General features: G+C 46.0%; 1 protein-coding gene across 1 annotated transcript in view; it reads left to right on the forward strand.

Moving 5' to 3' along the window:
* Positions 1-14,712: 14,712 nt before the first annotated feature.
* Ttc9 (tetratricopeptide repeat domain 9) overlaps positions 14,713-21,475 on the forward strand; it is a 36,619-nt gene continuing 29,856 nt past the window's right edge. Inside the window, exon 1 of the mRNA XM_021179047.2 lies at positions 14,713-15,285. Within this exon, the coding sequence (XP_021034706.1) occupies positions 14,889-15,285 (397 nt within the window). The 5' untranslated portion in view covers positions 14,713-14,888. The remainder of the gene's footprint in view (positions 15,286-21,475) is intronic.

Here is a 21,475-nt window from a genome sequence, read left to right on the forward strand (position 1 = left end):
ATTTAGGGAGTAGATAACTTGTTTGTTTTCACATGTTCAAAGCTGGAGTGTAGTCTGGCTCAGAATGAATCCCACCTTGGGGTTTCTTGGAGCCAGTTTAGATGAGACTCTAGGCTTTGGATTTCTGAGTTGGTGCCGAGTGAGTTTCAGGTTGGTGGCTTTTGGGATGGACCGAATGCATTCTGCTTGTGATAGGGGTTTGGAAGGTCACACAATGCTGTGGTCTTAAGATGCCTTCCAAAGTCTTCTGTCGAATTTAATCAACAACAGCAGAGTATTAAGAGGTGGAGTCTTGAGGTGCTGTGCAGCCATTTTATCCTAGTTGAAGCATCCCCTTCACAAGACTCAGGAAGTATATGAAACTTATCAGTCTCAGAAAACTAAAACTTAGAAAATTCACTAGCCCCTTCCCTTAAGGTCTTGAGAACCTCATTGTTCTAAGTGCCTAGGCCCTAAGCAGAGTGGGAACACATCCTTCCCCTTGCTACCAGTGGGCTACACATTAACCAAGGCCCACTCCCCAACACAGAGAGTGTGACCCTTGTCAGACAGGCACAAAGCATAGGTCACAGATTAACTAAGTCAGCTTCCTGGGATGCAGGGCTTTCCCTGCCCTCAAAAACCTTTAAGATTAGACCCTTGTTTTGTGTGCTAGGAGTGAAAATGTCTACTTCTGTACCACTAGCTGTAATGTTAATAAATCTGTTGCCTGGAGGAGGGTTTGACTTAGCACCCCCACTTTCCTGCCCTCTCGGTCCCTCTGTCCATCTCTCCCTTCCATCCCTCAGATAGGTTATATAAGCAAGCGGTGAACAGTTGCTGAGAAAAGAGACTCTCCTCCCAGCTGAGCTGCCTGCAGTAGACTTTCTGACTGGCTGTGCTGCCTGCAGTTTGGGGAAGGAGCGCCAGAGCTGCAGGTTTCCTGAGTCATCACCCATACTGGGGCAGGTTTTTCAGGGATGCAGCTGCTTCCTGTGAGTGATCGCAATAAACTCACCGGTTCACTAAGCTTGCCTTGTAGGGAACCCTCCCTTGGTATGTCTTAGTGCCTCATCTGGGGCAGTAGATGCTTGTAGAGGTTTGTTTCGGTGACCCACCTGGAATCCCAGCCATCCAGATATGGAGACAGGATCCTGGCCAAACCAGGAGAATCATTGAGCCCCAATTCAGTGAGAGGCCCTTCCTCAGCATGCAAAATGGAGGGTGCTTGAAAAAGACACCTGACACTTCTGGCCTCCACAAATGCGCTTGTGCATGTGCACCTCCACCCCACCCCCACCCCCACACATATACCATCCATACACACAATATTATATGCTTATGTAGCATTTGTCATTAGGATATTTAATTTTGGAAAATTTTAACATCTAACAAATTTCTTGTTTACTCTCAACATCTGAAGCAGGTAGAGAGAGAAGGTAAATAAATACAAGCAGCTGTAGGCTGGGGTCAGGCCACACTTAGACAGACAAGCTTGTTTTCAGCCCTGGAGCTGCAGGGGAAAGGCTGAATCTTGGCTCCCCCTGAACAATCTAGTGACTCTCTGAGAAGCGAGGTGATTTTCTCAGGGGCTTCAGTGCTTCAGGCAATATCTTATTTGTCCTTTCTTTTGGCTCTTAGAAACAATTCGATAACTGGACCTTCATCTTAGGGAAAATGAAGACATTTTAATCTATCCTAAACACATGACCCACTCAATGGGTCTTCATGCTAGCAGGAGACTACCCCTGTCTCGTAGGCCTCAGTTCTCACAACTTGGAACTGAGGACTTAACGTTTTCATTCAGAGCAGAGGTTCTCAGCCTGTGGGTGGTGACTTACTTGGAGTCTTGAATGGCCCTTTCACAGGGGTCGTCGCCTAAGATCATTGGAAAGCACAGATAATTCGTTACAGAAGTAAAACTGCACTTACGAAGCAGCAGTGAAAATAGTTTTATGGCTGGAGGTCAGCACAACATGAGGAACAGAATTAAAGGGTCGCAGCTTTAGGAAGGCTGAGAACCACCAATTCAGAGTCCAAACTCTGCCCTGGGCCTCCTCTCCCCCTCCCCTCTTCTCCACACTAAGCTGGGCTGAATGACACTATACTTTAAGTCACAACCAGTTCAAAACAGAGCAAGACCTTTACCTGGCAACACTATCGGTGCTCGGTGAACATAGGACAAACGTATCAGCTCCCGTGGGAATTACTTACTGGAAAATAGGAAGCAAAGGAAGATAGGAAGGAGAGGATAAGGAAAGAAGGGCAGGAAGAAGATAGCAATGAATAAATTCTACTTAAGACTATGAGGTATGAAAACGTGTGACAGAATGCATTTCCACGGTCTTTCTTTTTTAAAATGTTAGCCTTAGGGGCCTTTTTGGAGGGCCTGGGTGTTGCTTTATTGGAAAAGTTCAGAGAATCCTAGAGTCCTGGTTTTACCAAGTCAAATATTTTACATTCCCAAGAGTGTCTGGTTCATGTATATTCATCCCGGTTCCTTGTCTCTGCCCTTCCCACCCTCAAACCTAAACTTCTCCCTCTCAGGTACGCTCTGCAGTGCTGACTTTACAGACAAAACCTCAGCAGTCTAAACAGGGCTGGGTTGCAGCTGAATATAGACAAAGGAGATAAATAATGGATAATGGACTTGGCAGGTCACGGCGAAGTGGCCGTGGCAGAGTCTGTGGGAGTCCAGATGTGCGTTGGCAGATGTCAAGAGATACTGGATTTAAGAGAAGGCAAATAAAATCTGTCCTTCCAGAGTACCAGGATTAGGAGACTACACCCCACTGTCATCTCAGGACATCAAAAATGATCCATGTGATCCAAACATTTGAAATCACAGTTTGCTGTGAGGCAGAGTCTCTCTCATGGAGTCTGACAGGCATCATCTCTGCCTGGGCTTGCCAGCTCCAGTCTCATGTCACAGTGTACCTGTCAGGCCTTCAACTCTAAAGGGGCTGACTTTAGGAAGTACAGTGGTGTCAGCAAGTGATATGTTGGTACACTGCATGTCTTCCTTTCCTCATAGAGACACTGAATAAAACCCCAGTGAGGACACTAGAGGCAGGCTGAGAAGCTACACCCACTCAGCCCCAGTCACCATGAAACCGAGAAGGGATTCCACCAAAGAGGTGGTAGTTTGGCAGTTAGTCACATCCTGCCAGTACATCCGCCCCTCTCTGTGGTGCAGCGCTAAGCAATTGGGAAGGATTCTTCCCATCAAGGCTCTGCAACATGGAAACAAGAAGGCAGCCCATGCACTCAGTGTCCTAGTTTATCTGGAGGCTGTCCAAGAGCCTGGTTGCGGTCACATCCACCTCCAAGTGCCTTGTGCATTGCAAGACCGCCAGAACCTAGCCACTGAAAAAAAGGTGAGTCTCAGATCAGAGCTGCAGTTCTCCCGACCAACACCAGAGGGAGTAAAAGAACAGAAAAAGCTTTGAGAAATCCTTGCACCTTCACAGCTCACTGAAAGTCTTCTGGTACATCAAACTAAAGACTGGAACACACCGCGGCTTTCCAAATGTCCAAATACAGGCCGAAAATGTATAAGGCATGCATAGTTATAGGAAAATACAGCTAAATCAAAAGAGTTTTTAAAATTTCTCTAGAAACCGATTCCACAAAAATATTTATGGATTGCCCGATAAAGAAAGTAAAACATTGCCAAACGTGGTGGCGCACACCTTTTATCCCAGCACTTGGGAGGCAGAGGCAGGCGGATTTCTGAGTTCGAAGCCAGCCTGGTCTACAGAGTGAGTTCCAGGACAGCCAGGGCTACACAGAGAAACGCTGTCTCGAAAAACCAAAAAAGTAAAACATTGTGTCATAAAGATGTATAATGAACTAAAATATTGTGATCCAAGCTCTCTGATGGCGAGTCAGGTAGACTTCAAGTTCAAGACCAGCCTGGGCTTTGTGATGAATTCAAGACCTGACTGAGTTTCATGGCAATACACTATCTAACAAACAAACTAACAAAAACAAAAGAGCCAAAAGAGAAAAAAAAAATCAAATGAATGAAAAATTTAAATTATACATAAGTAAAATGAAAGTAACAACCAAGAGATGTAAACTATCAAAAGGGAAGTTGTATAGTTACTCCAGAAATACTGGAAAATGGAAGGACAGATCATCCAAAGTGGTCAGGTTACTGGAGCACAAAGAAAAAATGAAGGGCTGGAGGGAGGGTGGGATCTCTAATCCCAGCATTCAGGAGGCAGAGGCAGGTGGATCTCTGTGAATTTAAGGCCAGCCTGGTCTACAGCATGCATTTCAGAACAGCTAGGGCTAAATAGAGAAACTCAGTCTTGAAAACCCAAAACAGAAGAGGAGGAGGAAACAGCCCAGTAAGCAAGGTGTGTGTGATGGTGCACACTGCTAGCCCCAGCTTCTCAGGGAGGGAACAGAGACTGTAATACTGTGAGAATCACCTGCCTCACATGGAGAAGGCCCTGGCTCGATCTCTAGCACTGCAGAGAGAGATGGGATGGGAAAGGTGATTATTGTATATAGGTTACTAAGGACAAAAGAGAATGCTATGGTAATAAGTGTACAGTGTATGTATTATGTATACATAATTCAAGATGTAATTTGAGACATCAGTAACATGGGGAGAAAATAGAATTATACACTGTAGTCTAAAATGTGGCTGAAGCTACACTGTTGTCAACGGAAGGCTGAATGCTATTACTTTGTTTTATGCAATAATAAGAACAAAAAGAAAATATCTATAAAATATAAACAAGAGGAAAGGAGAAAGTCAAAACATGTCACCTGCAGAAACACTCATTTAGAACACATGTAGATTCTAGAACGTGAGTGTACCTCCTCTTTTTCTCCTTCCTGTGAGTGGCCCTTCCACCATGCTCCTCCTGCTATGCATTCTGTCTGACACAGACCAGAGCCAGGGGATGCAGGACCACAGACCGAGAGCCCTGAAACTGAGAGCCAAAGAACTCCTGCCTTACGTTGTTTGTGTCACTCTACCATAAATGCCACAGAAATGAAGACGTGTTTAATGCTATCCACAATTACACAGCAACAAAATAGATAACTAGAGAAACTGGACAATCCCTTGAACCATGCACTGTATTAAGAACATAAAAGACCAGTAATGAGAAAGAAGTGATCAAGACCAGGTGGCTTCACTAAAGAACCCCAATGTGCAGTTAGAGAATGAACAGTCTTCTGAAATTAGGGGAAACTTTAGATCATTCTACCGTGTTAGCATTACCGTAAGGCCTTAGCAGAAGACCACACCCAATACTGTGGATGAAGAATCATGCCAAATCTCCCAACAAAACGGTAGCACTCTGCATCCCACAGCATCACAACCAAATGGAATTTAATCATGGAATGGGGACAGTTCAGCCTATCAAAATCAAAGCCAATCTAGAACCGGGTATGATTGCTCCTGGTTTTAATCCCAGCGTTGGGGAAGTAGAGGCTGGAGCCATGTGAGTTCCAGGCTAACCTAGGTCACAGTGACATATGGACCACAAAATGGAATTGTGAGCCAAATAAATTCTTTCTTGAATTACTTTTGTTGAGGCACTGTGGTGGTTTGAGTGAAAATGCGCACACCCCCTACCCAACCTCCACAGATTCATAGGGAGTGGAACTATAAGGAGGTGTGGCCTTGTTGAAATAGATGTGGCCTTATTGGAAGAAGTGTGTCACTGGTGGGCTTTGAGATTTCAAATGCTCAAGCTAGGCCCTGTGTCTCTCTCTCTTCCTGATGCCTGCCAATCTGGACATAGAACTCTCTGCTTCTTATCCAACACCATGTCCAGCTGCGTGCCATCGTGTTTCTTGTCATGATGATAATGGACCAAACCTCTAAACCTGTGAGCCAGACCCAATTAAATGTTTTCCTTTACAAGGGTTGTGTGGTCATGAGGTCCCTTTACAGCAATGAAACCCTAACTAAGGAGGCACTGTGTCATAGAACAGGAGAAGAAACCAAGACACCTAAGAACCCATAGTGAGGACATTCCCCAATGGCGAGTGGCAGGGAAACACAGATCTGCTGCTCATGATGGGGGTGGGGCAGGATCTCCTCCAGCAGAGCCTTGGGATAACTTCAGGCCCAGTCAGAAGGTGACCTGTAACCGCTTACAAGGACCTTAGGGCTGGGGATGCAGTTCAGTGACGAACACCTGTCCAGCATATATGAGATCTCCCACACTGCTCAACACAAAATGCAAAATAGTTTAGCCAGAACCATCTAAATAAAAAAACTCCTACAGAAGCTGTGGGGTTGCTTCAAAGTCATGATAATTTTAAGTCTACTTTGGGGGCAATTCTATTGTATGTATAGCTACACACAACTGCTCTAGCCTTTTAGCACTCTGTAGGGAAAAGAAATAAGTGTGTGTGTGTGTGTGTGTGTGTGTGTGTGTGTGCTGTGTATGTGCTTCAGAAAAAGCTACAAAATGTTAAAGATGCTCCTGCTCCTGGGAGCTGTTGATCATGCTGTCAGAGTTTCACATAAAGTTGTAAAAAAATGAAAAGACAAAAACAAAAACAAAAACTGAACACGCCGAACGGACAGGCAAACTGTAGGTCTAATAGAGGATTTGAGAATAAAAAGCTCCAATTAGTGCTACACTAGTCTGATATTCACCATTACAGATCAACTCCACCTGATCCTGCAGCACAAGTCATTAGAAGTCCCCTGGAAGTCACAAAACCTTAAAATAGTTTTTATAGCAGGGTCATTACGTGGGAAAATCTAACTCTAGAGTCCACTTGAGCAGGATTGAAGTAAGGAGACTGAATGTAGGCATTGGCTATAGAACCCAGAGTTTCCTTCTTGTAGAGACTGGTGGGAGAAAGAATATAGCTGGAGGGAAAGAGAGAGAGAAAACCCACAAAATTTTCAGAGTGGTTGAGGCATGGATCCAAGGAGGAGGGAGTGGCCAATCTTAACTGCAGTAGAAATGGAACATTTTGTAAATCCCTGGGCCCAAGCAGGAAGGACAAGGGAAAATTAGTCAGTCTCTCTCATCCCTATCATCCAAGATCACATCGGTGCCTCCCCTTTGCTAAGCCCTCCATCAACCAAGAGGGAAACGGAGCTGGTGGAGCAGGGGTCAGGGCAGGCACTGGAGGGTGGGGAGTGACACAGCCTTTTGTGATGGCCAGTACTGATTGTCAACTTAACAGGGTCTAGGATCACCTAGGAGACAAACCTCTGGGCGTGCCTACCACGAGTAGAAACTCCTCTCTATGTTGGGTTAACTGAGATTGGGAAGGCCTACCCTAACAGTGGGCGGCACCCTAACAGTGGGCGGCACCCTAACAGTGGGCGGCACCATTCCATGGGGCGGGGTCCTGCGTTAAAAAGAAGGGGAGACCATCACCAGCTTCATCACTCTCTGCTTCCTGACTGAGGATACAATGTAAACAGCCATCTCATCCTCCTGCCACTGAGCCTTCCTTGCCATGTTGGATGCTAGCCTCAAACTGTGAGCCAAAAGAAACTCTTTCTTCCTCTCTCAAGTTGCCCTCTTCAGGCATTTTGCCACAGCAACAGGACAAGTGTCTGATACAGCTCTGGAGCCTGCTCCAAGTGGAAGGGATCCTACCACATCCAGGACAGTCGGTGAACCTGCGTTTTTGCACTGGAAGTGACAACTCAAACTGGCTTACGTGCCCATTGGTTTGCTTTCCTAAGAAGCCCATGGGTGTATATGGCATTTAAAGCAATTGGATTTTTATCACTTATCTGACAGCCCAAAGCTCTGCCTCTCACCTCATCTTTGCCTCTATTCCTTTTCCAGTCAGCTAAGCAAGGTGAGCATAGATAGTCCTCAGCCCAACGCTCACACAATATTCCAAATGGAAAACAAACTGCCTCTCAGCATCTAAGGCTAGGGGAATATCATCTCTACTTGGTACGTGTGCCCTTCCTGAATTCGTCATTATGCTACAGGAAGATGAAGTAATTTTACCGGCTCTGTCTAGAATGGGTGCCAGCAATGAATGATGGGGTGGTGCAGACAAGGGAGATGATTGACAGTTCTCCCAGACCACACAGCATAGGGGAAGGAAGAGTCTCCTGAGGACAGACGTTAGCGGGTCTAAATAATGGATATCATGGCTCCCAAGCAGGGAGTATAATGGACACTGGAGACAAGGAGGCTGGAGAGGGAGTTGTGTGGTAAGAGAGAGGAGCAGGGGCAGCAAGATCTTACTTTTCAAAATACAGCTAGCTGAAGGAACTATGGTACTATAGAGAGACTTGTTTAGGGAAGGAAGAAGATAACATGAATTAAAATATGAAATGCACCCTAACTATGTGTAGACATAAACTAACTTGAATAGTTGAAGATTATTGTGAGAAACAAAATCGTGGCTTCATAATAAGAGTGCTGGAAACTCAGAAAGGTGGCAGGAGACAGATCCATTTGTAGTTTTTCAGAAGCCAGGTGTCAGTGAGAACAAAAGGCTTAAAACAGTGTGTGTGTGTGTGTGTGCGCGCGCGCACGTGCACTCTATTCATAATTGCATTTTTCTGCGTACTAAATTCCTCATTGGCTAAGCTCTTGATACAATCTTGTGTCTAGAATGGCTCCCTCTTCAAATTCTTCATTCTCTTGGTTCAGGAAGCAAGACTTTATTTAATATATATCCAGAGGCTTGAGATTTCCTTCTTTTTTAATACGTGGCCCTGGTCATGTGGCAGACTGTAACTTTTCAACCATGGAATGAGCAACAGTACCAGGGCAAACAGGTGCTAGCTGCCAAGTAGGGAGGGCGGGGCCTAGGGACTCCTGCATCTCTGTGACACCCTGATGATGTCTAAATGCACCCATACTGAAAACGGAACACAATCATTTACTTCTTACATATGGATGAAAGCAGATGATAGAAATGCTATCATTTTTCTCAGGTAAATTTTGAAGTTCAGTGCAATTAGCAAAACATCCTCAAAATAGCTTTGGTTTGATTGTCACACCATCTAATCCTGAAAAGCTTAGATTTGAATAAACAAGTTTCAAATATATATCTCATGTCTGCTCAAGACACTGAGCTGAAGGAAGAGGCAACAATAGCCCTAGCCGTCTCCTGGGGTGAATGCAAGCTCAGAACCAGTCTGCAAAGAGAGAGGGGGAAGGAAGCCTTTGAAGGTCAGTGATCAGGCAAAGAGTCAGAGACTCCAAGAAGCAGGATCAGTACCAAGACCCAGAGAAGATACAAGGCTGGAACCCACAGGGAGCAGGTGTAGCATGCTAGCAAATAATCCTTTCCTTCCAAGTTCTTCACCTCCAGTGCCAAACTTGGGAGTAGAGACTTCCCATAGAATTCTGCGAGGTGTGCTCACAGCTTGCCTGTTACGGATGGAAGGTGAAACTTTGATAATGCGTCATAGCTCCATGATTGCTAGACACCTACCATGGCCCAGTCGTCTTTCTCTTATAAGGGAAGCAGTGTACCCGAGAGCCACTGAAAGAAGGAAAATCAAAATACCACTTTCTGTGCAATGGAGTAAATGCCAAATTGGTTCAGCGTTCTCTCTTTAGGGCCAGCAGCCTACATCGATGGCTTCCAGGGGACTTTTCCTCTTAGATGAGACACAAATCCCCTCACTTTTGGTGAGAAATGCAATAAAAAGTTTGTGTGGTTATGCACTCGAGGAGGGGAAAACAAGGTAGCCAGAGGGTCCCCGAAGAAAGCCCTGACTCAGTTTCCCTGTGCCAGGCAAATGAAGTAGAAGAAACTGAGTGGGGGTTAGACCAGTTCATTTCCCAGAATCCTACCCAGAAACGGAACAAAAATCAGAGGAAAGGCGGAGCTAAGAGAGGAGGGGAAATCGGGGCTCCCCCTTCCTCCTCTTCTTAGGGTACACCAGGGACAAGCAGAAGCAGCCGAGGACTTACTAGCCACGTGGAAGCTTGATCCCACCCGAGGTGAACTGAATTGGAGAGGCAGTCTGGAAGACCATCAGGCCACTCAATTCAGACTGGGCAGAGTTTGGGATATGATGAATTTCTGGCTCCCAAATTCACGCTCTGCTTCATTTCCTAAAATAATGCTCGGCATATGGTCAATAATTAATGAACGAATATTTGAGAAATTCTCCTTGGCACTTCTTTAATTCCATCTGAGGGGAAGCAAGCATTTCCAAGAAGCGAGAACACGCTACAAATGAGTGGCTAAGCTAGACAGAAGCATGCTGAAAGCAAGCAAATAAACAATGCCAGGCAACCACACTCAGCACTGCCAAGTGGGACAGATGGGCATAGTAACTCCTTCCTCACTTCCTTCCCCCATGGTCTTCCCTCCCTTCCTCGCTGGTGCTCCCCTCCCCTTCATCCTTAGGAGTACCAAGGTCTTGTGCTGAGTTCTTCGTCTTACACAAGGAAATGGCACATGAGTTATCTGTCTCTTCAAACCCTGTCCTTAAAACCAAAACTGAAGGAAAGACATAGTGCGGGGAGGGGAGTTGTCATGCCATTAACCTTAACCTTTTAACTTGATTCTTTTATTTTCTGCATGTATGTGTTTGTATGTATATGTGTGTGGTGTGTATGAGTATGTGCACACATCTGTGCAGAGGACAAAAGTCCACATAGATGTCTTCCTCAATCACTGTCCACCTTATTGGGACAGGGTCTCTCACTGATCCATTGATTTAACCAGATTGGCTGCCTGTGAGCTCCAAGGATCTTACTGTCTCTATCTCCTTAGTACTGAGGTTACAGAGGCTTGCTTGCACAACCTTATCAAACCATCTCCCAAGATCCACGTCTTACCTTTAGATGGCTTTGTTGAGACATTACCAAGTCCAAGGTTTGGATCTTTATTTGATATTTGCTTTCTATGATTCTTTCTACCCTGATCCACTGGGGTAACAGGAAATCTTTCAATCTCTTCCTTCTGCTCAATTCGATACACTACTTGAAAATAGAAAGGGCCAGGAGTTGGCAGATATTTACAAATTATTGGAGTTCTGCCGCCACATTATTATGGGATCCAGCCATGGTAGGATTTAGTGTGTAATACAATTACCATCTGCCAAGTACTTAGACCATGCTTCACAACAAACCCACTGGGTTATAACCCCACCCCCACTTAATGAGTGGGGAAATCTGAGGTTGTCTAAAGTTGAATAACTTGCCCAGGAACTAGCCAAGAGAGAATTCCAGCACACACACACCTGTCCGACTTCAAAGCTCCTTCACCACTGAGCAAACAGAGCGCCTCACTTGTCAGAAAACGGTAGATTCAGTGCGTAAGCAGAGACTCCTTACCTTCTCTGGAGCATTAGGGAGGCTCAAGTAGGATTAAAGGTGATGGAGCATTTAGCAAAGGGACGTTCTATAAAATGCAAGGTATAATTTAGTACACCAAGTTCAGGTCCAATTAAAAAGCTTTAGTTCGCCATGAATGGCAACTACCCATGTGAAACATTCATCCTTAGCATGAAGTATGTCCCAGTTAAGGTGCCATGCATTTTTCAACTTCATAAATACCAAGTACTTATACAAGTTTTACTTTTGATGTAAGGAAGCTATGTAATGATGTATTTGTGTTGGGAGCACAGGTTGGTCCCACCTTTTAAATTTGAATTATACATATGACAAGGTCTCCCTCTGTAGCCCAGGCTGGTCTGGACTTCACTCTGCATACTAGGCTAATCTCAAATGTAAAACACGCTTTTGTGTCTTAATCTCCCGAGTGTTAGGATTACAGGCAGGACAGCCCATAGCCAGTTGGACCACATTTAGACAAACAAACAAACTGTGCACCAGGGAGACGGTTTCGTGGTTAAAACACTTGTAAACCACCCACCCTTGACTTGGGGGCCCACCCACAATGCCAGCAATTGGAAGGTGGAGACAGGGAATCTCCAGAGAACGCTGGCTAACCAGACCAACGGCTTCTGAAACCCTGGATCCAATTGAGAGACCTGTTTCCATGAAAAACATGGAGAGCAATCAATGAAGACTCCCAGCATCAACCTCAGGCGTCCACATACACGTGCACTGACATTACACACACGTGTTCACGCACAGAGAAACACACACATTCTCATGCATACCACACACATACTCACGAGGGAGAAAAGAGCAAATTGACGGACTTTCTTGAGCTGGGTGTATGGCTCAGTGGTAGAATGTTTGCCTAGCACAAATGAGGCTCTGGGTTTGACCCTCAGCACGGTGTGTGTGTGGGGGGGGGGAGATTTACTTTAAAAATTAACCAATTTTCCTGACAGAAAAGTAAATAAGAACAAAAAATAAATATGAGTAATGCAAGAGATTAAGAATAATGTAAGAGTTTCCAAGGACAGATTGCATGGGTTCAAATACCAGGCTTGTTACTTACTGGGAGTACAACCTTGGCAAGTCTCTGTAGCATGCTGTGGAGGAAAAGAAATAGCCCCGAAAGATTCATGGGCATGAACGCTTGGCTCATGGAGGTGGCGCTATTCGGAGGTGTGGCCTTGTTGAAAGAAGCGTGTCACCATAGAGGCAGACTTCTGAGAGCTCATATAGGCTCAAGGTCCGCCCAGTGTGGAGCACAGGCTCCTCCTGGTTGCCTTCAGATGAAGATAGAGAACTCTTGACTCTGTCTCCAGCAGCATGCCTACCTGCATGCCACCATGTGTCCCACCATGATGATGATGATGGACTAAACTGGACTACTGAGACTGTAAGCCAGCATCAATGAAATGTTTTCTTTTACAAGAGTTGTCATGGTCAGAGTGTCTCTTCACAGCAATAGAAACCCTCTAAGACATGTGGTATGCAAAATGGGAGTAACTACTTATTTCACTAGATTGTTATGAAGGTTACATATATGCAAAGTGCTTAACCCAGTCCCTGGCACGATGTAAGCACCAGGTATTTGATATCTACTATTGCTCACTTCATTTAGTATTATCCATAATAGTGCATAATGTAATATAAAAAGCCGTCTGGATACAAAAACAACTGGTTCTGTACTTTAAGATACACACCTACAATAGACTATTATATAGCCATGAAAATAAGGCATAGGGGCCCAGCTCAGCTGTGGAGCACTTACTTGCATGAGTCCCCAAGTTCAATCCCCAGAACTGCAAGAGGGAAGCACTAAAAGAATATTTAATTCCATGAAACGCGAAAGTTTAAAAAGAAGGAAACAAATTATAAACATTGGCCCATACCGCTTACATTTGTTAAGCAGAAATACGAAACTTTGAGTAAGAGTCTCCGGGTGCCTCTATGTACACGCTGAGGTTTTTGTTAACAGTTTTTTATACTTTCCTAAACTTCTAGTGCAGAACTGCAGGTGTAGCCATATTATTACCGTCAATCTTGTTAAAGTGCAATTCCTGGGTCAGTGGGCTGGCAATCTTGCACCCAGAGCACTTCTCGCAGGCTCATCAGTGATGCTGATTCTGCTGGTCCAAAACCTGAGTAGGAAGTTTTCACAGCACTGTCTCTGAGTTCCTCTTGGAGCTCCAGAAACACAGATTGCTGGATCCAAGGCTAGGGTTCTGTTTTAGACAATCTGGACTATGTCCTTAGAGTTTGCATATAATAATTTCCAGAAGATGTTGATGCTGCGGATCTGGGAAGCACCCTTTGAAAATCACATTAGAGCATCTTTTCGTTCCCTTACTATCACTAAAAATGTATCTATCCTCTTCATTGCCTATTAACTCAAATCCAAATGCTTTATTCAGAAACCCCTGGAATCCCTCTCACTTGGAAAGCCATAAAGTCAAACCTTTAGGCCTTGAATATGTCTGAGGTGTCCAACATTACATCTCTGAGAGCTTTCTTGCTTTGGCTGATATGTTACTCCTTCCCTGTGCCCATCCTTTGGGGGGTCTTCAAATGTTGTTACCCCATAAGGAATTCCCAGGGCTCCACAGCGCTTTCTGTGATTGCTAGTGGGAATTGTATCTTCCAGCAGTAAACTGGATTCTTTTGGGGGGTGTGTGTGGGGGGGTGTAACTTGCCTATTTTCATCTGCCTGTGTGTGGCTCAGCCAGTCTCCTGCATACAGCTGACACTCTCATTGACAGAGGGAAAGAATGAAAGAAGGAGCCTCCCCAGGAAGGGCGCGGAACTGTCCAGTAATGGAAACTGGAACCCTGTGCCCGCCAAGCCTGATGACCAACAGTAACAGGTGTTTCTATCTCCGCTTCTGTGATTCATTCTGCATAGCTGCGCACGCACATAGCGTAAGCACACACAGTCTCCTGGAATACAACGCCAGGCACGCAGACGTGCACCCAGTGTCCTGGGCGCCCAGGAGACACACCTCAGCGACAACCTGGATCCACAAAAGCGAGGCTCTGCCACCTAAAATAGTAATGTCTTACTGCAAACAAAACAAGCAGTAGCTCCTGCTTATTCTCCTTGCTCCCTGGCGCACCTTTCTCTTTAGTCCTAAAGAAAGCTATTGAGGTGACCCCCCCTTCCCAGTCCTCCCCATACACACGCACCCCTCCCCCATAGCTTCTTTTGGTCACGGCGCGCCTCGGAAGGCTGGATGAATGGGAACCAGGGGGCCCTCTTTGTCGCTAATCCTCCCCTCCTTTGAGCAAGCCCAGCTTCTTCCGGGTCAGCGACAATCACCACCACCCCAGTCGGGCCCGCTGTCCCCTGTACCACGGCCAGGCTCGCACAGGGTCCGGTAGCCCGCGGGGACAGGTTGCGGGAGCAGAAAAGGGCGGGGACGAGGGCGGGCGCCGAGGGAGCGGGGGAGGGAGCTGGGAGGGGAGCGATCGCAGGAGGAGGGAGCTGCCTCGGGCGGCTGGCGACAAGGATGGGAGTGCGGGGCAAGCGCGCGGCGCCCAGGGTAACGGCCACGGCAGAGTCTGCGGGGCGCGAAGCCAGCGCTCGGCGCTTTTAAAGCCCGGATCGCGACGCGCTCTAGGCGCGGGCGGCGGCCGGATGGAGAGGAAGGGCTTGGCGGCCCGATCCTCGGGGAACCCTAGCCCGCCCGCGCTGGGTGAGGGACCGCGGCCCGTGCCGCCACCCTGCGTCCCGAGCGGCGGAGGAGCCCCGGAGCGGGGCCAGGCTGGAACGGCGGCCGAGCCCGCGGAGCTTATCCGGCGCGCGCAGGAGTTCAAGAGCCAAGGGGCGCAGTGCTACAAGGACAAGAAATTCCGCGAAGCCATCGGCAAATACCACCGGGCGTTGCTGGAGCTGAAGGGATTGCTACCGTCACAAGAGGAACGGGACGCACGGCCAGCCTCCTCGGCAGGGGTTCCCAAATCCAGCCGCCTCTCAGAGGAGCAGAGCAAGACGGTTGAAGCCATTGAGATCGACTGTTACAACAGCCTGGCAGGTAAGCCGCGCCCCGCCGCACCCCCTCCTCTCCTTCCCCGGGCCTCCAGGGGCCCCGCCTGGCCACGCGTCCCGTCCCCAGCTTTCCTGACCTAGTCTCTCTGGATCCTAGAGCGCCTTAGAGGCACACCGCGGTGCAGACTCCCTCCCGAGACAGTGGTGCTCTGGGGAGATCTGGGAGGGAGGCGCTTGAGAAAAAGTATGACTTTCAAGATGATGTCTTCCAAAGGCCATAGTCATCTTGAGTCTCTTCCCTTGCAAACATGGTGAATCTTGCCTATAAATGACCGGGCAGACAGAGGGCGACCCAGCGGGCCTGTCAGTGACTGCTACTGCTCACTTGGGTTCAAACTGAAGAGATAGAAGAACCCAGGTATGCCGCACAAGCCATGGGCTCTAAGGTTAGCACATGCACCTGTCTGTCTCACTCAGGTGTCGCTGGCTTCAAAGTTGACCTATGTCTTCCCTTAAGTAACCAGATGGAAACAGGCCTTCCCTCAAGTTCTCCTGCCCCAGTAGCAAAGGGGATTTTTTTCAGGATGTCCTGAGTAAAATGGATTCCAAAATGCTACTTTCTTCTCTCCGGGTCTTGCTCCAGCAGTCTCAAGGCTCTGAGCTCATGGTTGGTCCTTAGCCCTGCTAAATTCTTAGTCTCCTGCCTAAGGCTCTTCTGTTGGGCCGAAGGTGTACTTCCATGGTGTGCTTTAGGGATGCGGCTAAGTGTGTGTGTGTGTGTGTGCATTATAGAAAATGTAAAGTCTGTAAAAAAGGAAAACTCTGAGGCTTTCGAAGGACTTCCTGCGAAATGTGGCAAACAGCAGTATAAACAACTGCCTTACAGTGACTCAACCACCCTCTACTTTTCCCACCTAGTGTGTAGGGTTTGGGGCACAGTCAAGCCTCTCTCTGTTAGAATAAAAGGCATTTCTTCATTTCTAACCTTGGAAGTTGCTTGAACTAAGTATGGCCTGTTAGGGGGTGGGGGCGGGGTGGCAATGGATGCATCTGGAGGTTGAAAGACTACAACTATGGTCTATTCAGAAATGTAGATCTGCTGTGTTCGCTTTGGGCACTGAGCACCAGCTTCCTCCCTTCCTGTTCTGTCATGTTTGAGGTCATCCTTAGGCAAGTGCTCCCCTGTGCTGCCATGTCCCTATCAGGTCATCTTTACTAGGGTGAAACCCAGCCTGGGAAGACATGGTGTGAGGTAGCTTACACACGTTAAGAATTACACATGTAAACCAAGGGCAGTTACAGAGATGGTGACATTGGTCCTAGTATTACAAATAATGGTACCAGAGAAAATAATGGCACAGAAGGATGGAATAGGTGAATTCATAAAAGGATACTTGATTCCTCTGGTTTCCCGTAAGGATTTGGCCACTGCCCTGATGAACAGTTAAAGGGCAGAGCCTGTAAGGGCGGAGGAAGAGGCACTCAGGATGGCTAATGCAGTGATTTTGGAGTGGTAATGGAGCCTGCCTCCAGTATTACCCGTGGGTGTTCTAGGACTACATTTCCCCGGCCCATGAGTAGCTAGCACTGCCTGCCCTCCACCCCACAAGTGGCTGCATTTCCATGGTGAAACTCAATGTATGTCCTTGGTCAGGCCTGCCCTGTCAGAGGACAGAGGTGTGGTCAATCTCTCCTTCTGTCCCTACCACACAAACACTTGGGAAAACTTCACTGGTGACAGAATGGAAATAAACCCAGAGGGCGTTCCCTTCTGCTGCCTGCTCTGGGGCTCACCACGTATGAACAGTAACAATGTAGCATATGTGCAGTTGGGTACTTTACACTCATCACGTATGAACAGTAACAATGTAGCATATGTGCAGTTAGGTACTTTACACTCACCACGTATGAACAGTAACAATGTAGCATATGTGCAGTTAGGTACTTTACACTCATCACGTATGAACAGTAACAATGTAGCATATGTGCAGTTAGGTACTTTACACTCATCACGTATGAACAGTAACAATGTAGCATATGTGCAGTTAGGTACTTTACACTCATCACGTATGAACAGTAACAATGTAGCATATGTGCAGTTGGGTACTTTACACTCATCACGTATGAACAGTAACAATGTAGCATATGTGCAGTTGGGTACTTTACACTCATCACGTATGAACAGTAACAATGTAGCATATGTGCAGTTAGGTACTTTACACTCATCACGTATGAACAGTAACAATGTAGCATATGTGCAGTTGGGTACTTTACACTCATCACGTATGAACAGTAACAATGTAGCATATGTGCAGTTAGGTACTTTACATGCAATTTTGCTTTTTTGAGACAGGGTTCACTGTGTAGCCCTGACTGGCCTGAAACTATGTAGACCAAGCTGGACTCAAACTCAGATATTCACTTGCCTCTTCCCTCAGAGCACTGAGATTAAAGGAGTGCATCACCATGTCCCGCTTACACTAATTTAAATATATATGTATATATTTAATCATATATATATATATATATGCAATCTGAAGCAAATATGGCCATTCACCTTGCAGAGGAGACTCCCAAGGCTCCAGAGCCATCCTTCTCCAAAGGCAATGCCCTGCCCATCATAGCTTGATGCAGAAAATCAGCACCATCTGGACCTCTTCTCCTACCACGTACCCAGACTCAGGTGGGCTCTCAAATGCCACATTTCAAAATTCTTTGGGATGCCCTCGGCCCTGGTAACCAGGAAGGAAAAACATACAGTACCGTGATTCAAGGCTCTGAGAGGACTCACATAGGTTTCACATAGAATGTGAAAGATGACCAGCTGGCCAGTTCTGACAAAGTTAAAGTCCATAACCTGTGAGGACAATTCGGCACGTGACAGGAAGCCTCCACACAGAAATCACTTTGGTGAGAAACTTGACATTGCTGTCAAAACAGTTACCATTCTCCCAGAAGTCCCACCTAGTAGCAAATAATCCTTTCTCATGGGATTATCAAAGTAGTAGAAACCTATATAAAGGTTTTCTTCTAGAAAACAGCAAAACATTTAGAGAAATGCAGAATGACCTCTAACTCCTCCACCTAAAGAGATCTGTGTTTAACCTGATTTTACGAACACCTTTAATCCCAGCACTCAGGAGGCAGAGACAGGAAGATCTCTGAGTCTGAGGCCAGCCTGGTCTATAGAGTAAATTCCAGGATAGCCAGGGCCACAGAGAGAAACCTTGTCTCAAAAAAAACAACCAACCAACCAAACAAACAAACAAAAACAACAAAACAAAAAAGAAATCTGTGTTGAATATGTGTATGGTATGTTGTTGTTGTTGTTAGTTGTGGTGGTGGTGGTGGTGTGTGTGTGTATATGTGTGTGTGTGTGTTTACAAAGCAAGGGTCCTTGTCCTCATATATGTGTAGTCACATGTCCTGCTTTTAACCCCACTTCAAAAGAATTTATACATGTCACTAAAATATTTCATGAAGATTATTTTAAATGTAAAATAAGAAATGTAAGTGTGTCAGGCATGGCAGCACATGTCTTTAATCACTGCACCTGGGAGGCAGATGCAGGCGGATCTCTGTAAGTTCGGGACCAGCCTGGTCTACAGAGTGAGTTCTAGGACAGCCAGGGCCACATAAAGAAACCCTGTCTCAAAAAAACTTAAAAAAAAATGAAGTGTGCATTTTCAGTTATGTTTGGATAGAAAGAAAAATGACTTGTGTTGTTTTAGTTAGGGCTAGCCCGTAAAATGTCCTCTCCCCTGACTGCTGGCGGGCAGGAAAGAGATGGGCAAGAACAGATTCATCCTGGCAGAAAAGCAGGTGACTTCTATTGGGGTTTTGTTGACACCTGGGCAGCCTGGTGATACGGTTCTTACAGCACTGTCTTTCCACGTAAAGCCATATGTAGAGATAGAGGCTTGGCATTAGGAAAGAACTTAGAATAGCCCAGAAATACCTAGAGAATTAGGCTGTGTTGCTAAGGGCTGCTATTCTCCAAACACGAGGCTGAGGTGAGGCTTCTGGAGAAAACGTAAGCTCATGAGCCCTCCTGATCTATCTATAACCCCCTGCAAGTAATAGCCAGGGGCTGCCAGGAAGCAGTAGGAGGTGTTAGTCTAACACCCATTCGAATGTCCCCAGGAGCCCAAGAAGGGTGTGCAGAGGCAGTCTGCAAATGGTACCAGGTTATTGTCTGTTCTGATCAGATTTCATTTTTTCAGGAGGACTCTGGCTAGCTGTGCAGGACTAATAGATGGGGATTTTGCATGGCTTGTTTTCTGGGAGATTAAAGGGATAGTATTTTCTTCTTTCAGAATTTTAATAGACAAAACAGTCTCACCTGCCCAGGAAGACCAAGGAATCTGAGCCTTACAGGCCACAGAGCAAGCATGCATCTAACTGATGAGTGGGTCTTACTGAACTGAACAAGACACGTGATTCTCCTGGGGCCTTGGTACCTGTGGAGGGTAGAACATTTCCTCTTGGGGCTTTGGGGGCTGAGTTAAGGGGTGTGGCTACCAAGATGTACCACACATTGCTTTGTTGATACTTTTAAGTGATGCCCAAGATTTAAATGGCAGCAGTAGGGATAGGTGCCATTGGCTCCAAAGGCTAGGAATGTGTGCTCCTCATGATCGGCAACAAACACCATTTTGTTCTATTGCCATTTTCTATTTAGAGCTACGTTTGGGAGATTTCCTCTGTCTTACCAAAGGATAGACAGAATCAGATTGGTCTCAGCTGAAGCTCCCAGTATTAAAGTATGATGAGGCTTAGGAACAGCCTCATACCAAAAGAAGTCCTGGGATAGTGTCCTCTGAAACTAGCTTCATTGGTCTTAATAGACATAATCCTCAGAGCTGTCCTAGATTTTTGTCAGGCTGACACAAGCCAGGATCATTTGGAAAGGGGAACTTCAGTTGAGCAAATATAACGCCCCCCCCCCATCAGATTGGCCTATAGGCAAATCTCTGAGGCATCTTCTGTATATGATTGATGTGGGAGGGCCTAGCCCATACTGGTCCTGGGTATATAAGAAAGCAGGCTAGACAAACCACAAAGAGCCAGCCAGTCAGCAACACTCCTCCGTGGCCTTCCATTCAGCTCCTGCCTTCAGGCTCCTGCTTGAGTGCCTGCTCTGACTTCCTTTCACAGTGGCCTGTGATTGGGATGAGTTGGCCCAAATGAACCTCTTTCGGGGTGCTTTTGGCTGCCAACCCCAAGTGGCGATCAGTTGTGGTTCCCTATCACAGCAATAGAAACCTAACTAAGACAAGAGCCAAGCCCAGCATGGAAATATAAACTTTGTTCAAAAAAGCAGGGAAGCTGGGTGTGGTGGCGCACGCCTTTAATCCCAGCACTTGGGAGGCAGAGGCAGGTGGATTTCTGAGTTCGAGGCCAGCCTGGTCTACAAAGTGAGTTCCAGGACAGCCAGGGCTATACAGAGAAACCCTGTCTCGAAAAACCAAAAAAAAAAAAAAAAAAAAAAAAAAAAAAAAAAGCAGGGAAATCCTAACTCAATGTAAAACTCTTCCCTGGGACATAGCTGCTACCCAGCACTTAGAAGATTAAAGCAAGAGAGTCATGAATTTAAGGCTAGCCATCCTGGTCTACATAGTGAATTTAAGACCAGGCAGCCTCGTCTACACGGTGAGTTCAGGGCTAACCAGTGTGGTCTACATAGTGAATTCAAGCTGGACTGTCTCAAAAACAACCCAACCAGAATGAAGAAAAGATAAAACTTTTCCTTTTTTTTTTCCATGGTTGCCCTCTCTGACATGGTGGGGATTTTTTGTTTGTTTCTTTCTTTTCTTTTCTTTCCTTTTAATTTGCTATTCAATGTCATTAAACGTAAAGAAAATCAAAATTTTATATTGGAATGAACTTTACTATTCATCTGTGCTTTGTGCAATGCCAGTTTTAAATGAGAATATGACTATTTAACTTGCATGTGGAATCAAAAATTACACAATTCATATTTTGTAGTTCCTACATGCATACATAATGTATTCCTACTGGAACAGTGGAAATGCTGCACAAATGAACTGTTTTTATTTAACTTCTTTATATGCATATTTTATATGCAGATGCCATATGTGCACTTTCTACAGGGCTTTCTGATAAATGGGGAGAGAAGAAGGAGCTGTGGGTCACCCTATTCTTTCTTTTGTGCCAGTTCTAGCATAAGTTATTGGCTTATGTCAGAGAACTAACAGAAATAAGGGATATGACCT

This window comes from Mus caroli, unplaced genomic scaffold (genome assembly GCF_978045245.1).
Source record: "Mus caroli unplaced genomic scaffold, Mus_caroli_1 scaffold_14, whole genome shotgun sequence".
In the NCBI taxonomy this organism is placed as follows: domain Eukaryota; kingdom Metazoa; phylum Chordata; class Mammalia; order Rodentia; family Muridae; genus Mus; species Mus caroli.